At 54.1% G+C, this 7,287-nt stretch overlaps 1 protein-coding gene across 2 annotated transcripts in view; it reads right to left on the bottom strand.

The window, feature by feature from the left end:
- The window catches only part of ATP2A3 (ATPase sarcoplasmic/endoplasmic reticulum Ca2+ transporting 3), a 37,389-nt gene extending 31,663 nt beyond the window's left edge, over window positions 1–5,726 (bottom strand). For both annotated transcript variants that reach the window (XM_035900592.1, XM_009645107.2), the window contains exons 1-4: window positions 5,714–5,726; window positions 5,191–5,273; window positions 2,022–2,126; window positions 1,142–1,280 (exon numbers count right to left, since the gene is read on the bottom strand). In XM_035900592.1, the coding sequence (XP_035756485.1) occupies window positions 1,142–1,280; window positions 2,022–2,126; window positions 5,191–5,211 (265 nt within the window). In that variant the 5' untranslated portion in view covers window positions 5,212–5,273; window positions 5,714–5,726. The remainder of the gene's footprint in view (window positions 1–1,141; window positions 1,281–2,021; window positions 2,127–5,190; window positions 5,274–5,713) is intronic.
- Between the last annotated feature and the right edge of the window lie 1,561 nt (window positions 5,727–7,287).

Genomic DNA, 7,287 nt, shown 5'->3' with positions numbered 1-7,287 from the left:
AGAAAAGCATAATATTCAGCCATTGATGGGCAGGCAGCAAGCACTTGTTTTGGGGAGAGATGGCAGAATTTAATTCATTAACAAACAAATAATTTAATTAAAGGCCAGGTCAGCAGCTGGAGTGCATTGCCGGAGCTGGCTTGGGACCGCCGCCAGCTCGCCCAGCTGAGGATCTGGCTGGCACTCCTCTGCTTGATCCTCCCTACATTATTTTTATGTTCATCTTCCAGCTGAAGTCCAACTGGAAGACATAAATAACAGTGAGCTGGCTGAGCGCGGGAGGGATTGCAGCATGTTTCCACTAGCAGGGCCACGAGGAGGAAAGGAGAGGATTAGTTTTGCAGCTCTGGGGGTTTATGGCATTATTTAACAAACAAACAAAATGGGATAATTGAAATGCATCCTCTTTAGCGCTGGTGGGGCAGGCAGGAGACCCCCACGCATCCTTGGCTGAATGCAAAACCCCGACGGAAGAGCTGGGAGGGACAGCCTGACCCGGGAGGCAAAAGCGCCCTGCAGCCGGTCCCCTCTGCCCCTCGCCCTCCCAGAATAACAACCCCCAGTTACCACGGAAGCCTGCCCACGCAGGCAGGACCAACACCGCTGCCTGCACCGTTGAACCCTCCCGCGCTGGCAGCAGCGCTCGCCTGGCACCGCTGGCACGGCACCCCGCACCAGCCCTTCACCCGCGCCTCATCGGGGGGATGCACGTGGGAGAGCCACTTCCAGAGAGAGGGAATCTTGGCAGAAAACTAAAAGTTCTTCCAGTTCTTCCAGAAAATGGGGAAATACTCCCGAGACACAAAACCTGCACCAGAAATACACACCTTTTTTTTTTTTTTTTTTTTTTCCCCTTTTCTGCTGTTCTCCACCATCCTATGCTCGGGACGAAGCCTTGGAAGGCCGATGAGCCCAAATTTTTGCCCAAATAATTTCACCTCTCTGGATCTTAAAAGAGAAACTAAGATCTCAAGCATACAAAAACGAGGTGACTTGGCGGCCACGCCTCCAGAGAAGATGCACCTGGACGCTGCAGCAGAGCCCTCCCACTACCAGGACCATGGGGTGCCCGTCACCAACCCTCCCCCGGCCAGCACCACCTCCCCATCCCGCCCCATGCCCTGGGATGATGGCACCCTACCTGCCACCTCCACGATGTCCCCAGGGACAATGTCCCGGGCACGGATCCGCTGCACCCCACTGCGGTCGGCACGGATCACCTTCCCCATCTCCGGCTCATACTCCTTCAAGGCTTCGATGGCACTCTCAGCATTTCTCTCCTGCAAGCAGAGGAGGAGCAGAGCTGCCGGTGGTGGGGTTGCTCGTGCCAGCAGGCTCCTTCCCCACCCACTGCAACGACAGGAGCACCCACACCCCAGCCCTGGCTTTGGCGTCCATTTGCACCACGGATGGGACAAGCGCTGAGTCCTCAGCTGCTCTGAAATGGTCCCCACTGGCTTAAACCAAACCAGGTCCTGGACACTGCATGGGTCTTTGGGCTTGATTTTCTCATTCTTGGTTTGGGAAGCAGGGTATCCCACCCAGATATATTTTTCCCCATCCAGCAGATCAAGCTGCAGATAAATAAGTGGCCTTAAAGTGAATATATACAAGAAGAGGACCATCGCTGGCTGAGGCCTTTGCTCATCCCCCAGAAGGGATACAGCGAGGCGAGGTGCAGCAGCCACTGTGGCTTTCTGGTAGACAGGGCAAAAAGCTTCCCTTGGAAAATGCATTTGGCCATGGCCAGGAGGCAAAGCAGGATTTGCCTGGATGGCAAATAAGTACAAGATCCTAAACTCCAAACTGCAGAAATTGCCAAGAAAAATTGAAGGAACGAGCCAAGCAGCAGCCAACGACTGAGCATCTGCGCTGGGGCACAGGGCAGTACAGCCAACACGAAAATTGAACCTTTGAGAAATGAGTTTCCATGGGCAGGAAGCGACCAGACCTTCAAATGAAGCGTCTCAGCCATGTGGAGCAGAGACCTGCAGGGCCAGCCAGGGGGTGCTGCGACTTACCTGCCACACGCCCACCACGGCGTTGGCGATCAGGATCATAATAATGACAATGGGCTCCACGAACGCCGTCGTGGTCTCCTCTCCTTCTTCAAACCAGGCCAGGATCTGGTAGGCAAGAGACAAGAAGGACCACAACGTGGTTGAAACAGCAAGTGCCAACATTTTAAAAAGGACAAAACAAGAGCCAACCAACGCATGGTGTTTGCTGGAGATGAGACAACCCAGAGTGGTGGCCAGCCCCGCACAGCTTGGTTAAAGCATGGCCTTGCCATACCCCACTGCCAGTGCTTAACTCAGGTGTCTCTGCTCTTCTGCTGGGGATAACCCAATGCATCAAATGAGCAGGGCTGGAGCAGAGCAGGGACTGACCTGTGGCTTCTTACCACCCCGAGCCCCCTCAACATCCCACAAAGACCCCACACCATACTACAAATGAAGCACATGCGCACACAGATATTTTCACTCCATTTAACTGTTTGTCGACCTGTGCTGTGTCAACATAGCAACACCTTGCTGCTCTGCAGCAGAGGCACCATCACGGGTTCACGTCTGCTTTACCAATTAGCAGAGCTGCCATGGCAGACTCTATCATCAAGCAGATTGCAACAGCTCTGCACATTCACCAGCAAATGGGTCGCTGCTTGTTGTTTCAGGAATGTATTGAACCTCACAAGGGACCAGCCTCCCTCCTTATCTGCCCACGAGTCGTATCCGGAAGGAGGGGACATGAGACTCGGCTTTGCCATCCCACTGCCAAGCACTCTGAGCATACTCAAAAAAGTAAGTATTTCTCCAGTAGGTTAAGTGGGAAACATCTCCTCATGCAGAGTTGCTCCTAAGGTAAATCGTGGGCAAAACTGAGCTAAAAGCTCAGTAATTGGGCACCACAAGTAAGGCTCACATCAGCAATCGGGGAGCAAGGTGCCGCTGATGATGAGCGCTTCCAAGGCACCATGGGGCGCAAGTGCAAAGTGCAATTATTCGGTGCCACCCATAAAGGCAACTTCGCCAATCACGTGGACGTTGTGTAGCTGATCCCACATCACCTCGCAGCACTACTCAGCGTGGTGGAGGCCGGCAGCACTCACGGGTGCCAGCTTACCCAGTCCGGTGATGCACCCGCTGCCGGCTGGCTCTACCCTGGGGAGGAGAAGCTGCTCTGTGCCCGCAGGAGGTGCTGGGGGTCAATCATGGCTCCTCCCAGGGAAAGGCATGTCGGGGTGCAGCCTCTCCCCCAGTGAAGGTGGAAGAGCAGCCCTTCAGGGCGCTTCTCTCTTCAGTGGCAGGAGGTTTGCCACTGAAGAAAGAACTGTTTGAAGATGAGCAATAACACCAGCTGAGGAAGTAAAGGCTGGATGGCACCAGGGACACCGTGAAGGCACCACACCGTGAAGGCCACCAGCAGCTCTGGTGGCAGGAGCAGCCTGGGCTGGGCTTCACACCCTGCTAAATGCAAGCAAAACCCAACCCTAAGCAGCTCTCTGGCATTACCCAAACATAACGTCACGTCTTCCTACTGCACAACACGCTGGGAGGCATATTTTGTCAGCAAGCATTAACCCTGCCCCACGCACCAGCAAAGGTGTGAAGGAAAGCTATATGCCCCGCACTGTGCCCAGCCAGCCCCGAAATCTGCCCTGAGTGTCACCAGCTTGGGCATCACCAGCCCCGGACCTCTGAACCCTCCCAGCCATGTGGGCAGGACGGGAAGGCAGCAAGCAGCAGGCAGGAGGGCAGCCACAATGTTGCCAGCCCCGCTCAGCCAGAGGGAGGGGAAAAATGAATAATTAATAACTAAACAACAGACTGGATTTTCATTTTCAATTTTCAAAATGTGAACGCTTCCATGCAGTAGCAGAAGGGCTCTGGAAAGGAGACTTCTCCAAGGAGGGCAGCCGCACGGGCTTTGGAAAGGCTCCCGGCCCCGTCTTTGCCTGCATACACGGCTGCGTGCCCTTTAGGCAGGTGCCTGCCCCGCTGCCTGCACCCCAACGGGGTAAAGGTGATACATGGGGCTCCTGAGTAGGCTTCAGGTGCCTGAAGTGCTGCTCTCACCTCTCATCAGCCATCGCCCAGCGCTCTGCCCAAGAAAAAGCAAGCTGTGCGACATCCGTCAGCCTCTCCAGGCATGCAGGGAGGTGGTGCCGGGACCCCCAGCACCTCCCAGTTCCCCAAGGATACACGGCTTGGCCATTACACCAGAAATGTATCTGCACTGTGGACACGCACACCTCTGTGTGTCAGAGACACTGTCCTCCATTTTAGTGGATCCCGACATGGGCCTGGTCATGCTGACACTTAATACTTTCAAAAAAGGAAAAAATAAAAATAAAAAAAAACCCTTTCTCTTTCTGTTTTAACCATCTACACAAGGTGAGGCACAAGACGTGTTGTACTGGATGAAACATGGCATTGAAAAGCAATCAGTAAGAATTAAAATCAGAGCCTGAGCACAGACCTCAGTCCAAACACCAGCCGTGACAGCAAGTACGGGGTGCAGGAAAGCTCACAGCATGAAAAATGATGAAGGGAAGACATAGCACGGATTTAAGAGGGAAGGTAAAAGCGGTAGTAACAAAGGTACCTTCTAACCTAAAAACATAGGAAACTTTCTTAATAAATATCTTGCAATGAGATGGAGCCATGTCCAAAGGACCCGTGCTACCTCAGGTGGGGTCTTGCAGAAAATGACAAAAAACGATGGATGACAGGAAAAAATGTGCCAGGACTGAAAGCTTTGGGCAGCCCTCACCTGCCTTGGGCAGCCCCTCCACAGCTCCACTCTGGCTGCGGCTCTGCGCCTGCTCTCTCCCAACCCAAACCCTACACGGTGCCCAGGGCCAGCACCCATCCCACCAAAACATGCCCAGGACCGAACCGTTCCACAGCCCTTTTCTGCCTTTGTCTGGTGCACTCTTGGGGAAACAGAAAGAAGTCCAGGTAGTTTTTCAACATCGCTTTTTGGGTGGATCGGCAATACTGAAAAATCCTAGTCTCATCTTTTAAATAAACACAACGCGATTGTCACTATGCCCTAGAAAACCACTGCACCGCTGCTACATCCCCTTCATCCAACATGCACCTTCCCACTGGCTCCATTGCTGTCCGGTGGCCACGCGGGTCCATTCATGCCCCAGTGGGTGCCCATCCCCAAGCCTGGGGTACTTACGAATGACAGAAAAGCTGCCATCAAAAGGATGCGGACGAGGAGATCTTCAAACTGCTCCAGCACCAACTCCCAGAGGGACTTTCCTGGTGGGAAAACACGAAGCCAAGCAGAGTCAGTGCTCAAAAAAACCCCTGAAGACAGGTAATTCAGACCACCGAGGCCACTACGACCAGCAGGACCCTGGCCCCCACTTGCAGCAGAGCTGCTCCAGTGCCCGGCCATGGGCACCAGCGAGGACATCCAGCAATGCAATGGGGGATTTTTCTCTCCAATATTAAACACCTTCATTTCTGGCATTGGCCTGGTTTTACTATGTCTGGTTTTAACTACAGAAACCAAATCCTCTGTGTTTCTATTCACAGCCAGTAGCCCTGCCATCACAGGAAAGCTTTGCTGTCAGCCCGACTCTCCCTGGGATTAAAACCAAGATTAAAGAGCCCAAAGACTCCCCGCTCCTCGACCCCAGCACCCTCCAGCCAGGCTCAAGGCACGTACCCACCCTCACCTCCAGCCCATGACTTACCTTCTTCTGCGGGGAGCTCTGCGGGTTTTCATCGACAGCCCAGCAAGCGTAACAAAAGTAAAAAATGATAAAAGTAAAAGGATTAATTAGTGATTTGGGCCCAGACTAGCAATCACTCCCCTTACGCCCCAGCAGTCCATCAGTACTCCAAAACGCAACCTGTCCTGCACATTTTCCCACATCAAGACAGCTTGTCACCGAACTTCTCAGTCTGACACCAAGCAAGCACCGCTGGACGCTCCCCACACCAGGGAAACTTCATTTCCCTGCTGCAAGTGGCTCCGGCAGCATTTATTCCTGCACTCAGCCTGTCTAAAAAATACTCCTCAGGACTGCCCTCTCCAAATCCAGGACACAGAGGTCCAACCATCCCATAAAACCAGAAATCTGATATGGCCCTGCTGGGGACTGTAACTTTCAGACCATGTTTCCTATCGATCAGTTGTACTTTACAGCCTGCAATGCTCTAGGAAAGAATTCCAAAGCCGATGCTCAGCTGGTCCAAGCCATCCTCCTGAATCTGCCCCGGTGGGTGCAGAGCCTCCATCCACACTGCTCCCAGCCAAACCCGAGCCCAGTCACCTGCACAACCTGAAAAAACCCCAAAGGGCTCCTGAACACCCGTCACGGTCTCCCCGAGACTCCCAGGACCCTGTGGGATCACCGTTACATTCACACGCTGCATGCACTGAAGGGTCCCACGGCTGCTGAACAATGCAGAAACCCTGGTACCCACCGAGGACATTGCCCCTGCTTCCTCCCCCATGCAGTAGAGGATGTGCTGGCCCTGCCGTGGGCGAGGTTTGGCCAAGGACTGCAAGGTCCTGCACCCAGGGAGGGCTCAGGAATGACCCCCCCAGTTTTGGCTGCTGATGGGTGCCGGCATGGGTGGGTGTCTCTGCACCCACTGTTCCTGCATTTGGGGTGAATCCTTTGGTTACCTGTGGAGCAGCTCCCAGGGGAGCTCGCAGCCAGACCAAACCCTCTGCCAACCGCCCCAAGGTGGGGAATGTGGACATTGCAGCTGGCTGACGGAAAAGGACATGGTTTAGCGGTGGGATGGCAGTGTTGGGTTAACGGTTGGACTTGATGATCCTAAAGGGCTTTTCCAACCTAAACGACTGTATGATTCTATGAAATCCAGGATTTGCTGAGCACAGCGGAGCTTGCTGGAGATGGAGAAACCAAAGCCAGAGCCATGCATCAGCGAACCCTTGGGAGGGCTGTGCTGGCGGCTCAAAGGCATCGCACCAGGCTGCAAGGGACAGCGGGGCCCCAGCACCGAGGTGAGGTGGCACCAGGGCACCCACCGCCTCCATCCTTTGGTACTCCAGGGCAGGAGGGGACCAGTCAGAGCCCCCCCAACCCCAAACCTCCCAACAGGGAAAAGTTCAGGCATAAACCTCCCGAAGAGCTGTCCCAAAGCCTCCGCTGTCTGCCACCTACTTCTGCACCCCATGGAGTGATAACAAAACAAGATGTTCCTCCAACCCCTTGTGATTCTGGCAGGGAATAAGGGACGGGCTGAAGTTCAAGAGGAATTGGCCCAAGGCAGACGTGCTCGGTGCCCCCGT

Source organism: Egretta garzetta, unplaced genomic scaffold (assembly GCF_000687185.1).
Source record: "Egretta garzetta isolate BGI_Z169 unplaced genomic scaffold, ASM68718v1 scaffold108, whole genome shotgun sequence".
NCBI classification, from domain to species: domain Eukaryota; kingdom Metazoa; phylum Chordata; class Aves; order Pelecaniformes; family Ardeidae; genus Egretta; species Egretta garzetta.
This window is presented reverse-complemented; position numbering and strand designations above follow the sequence as displayed.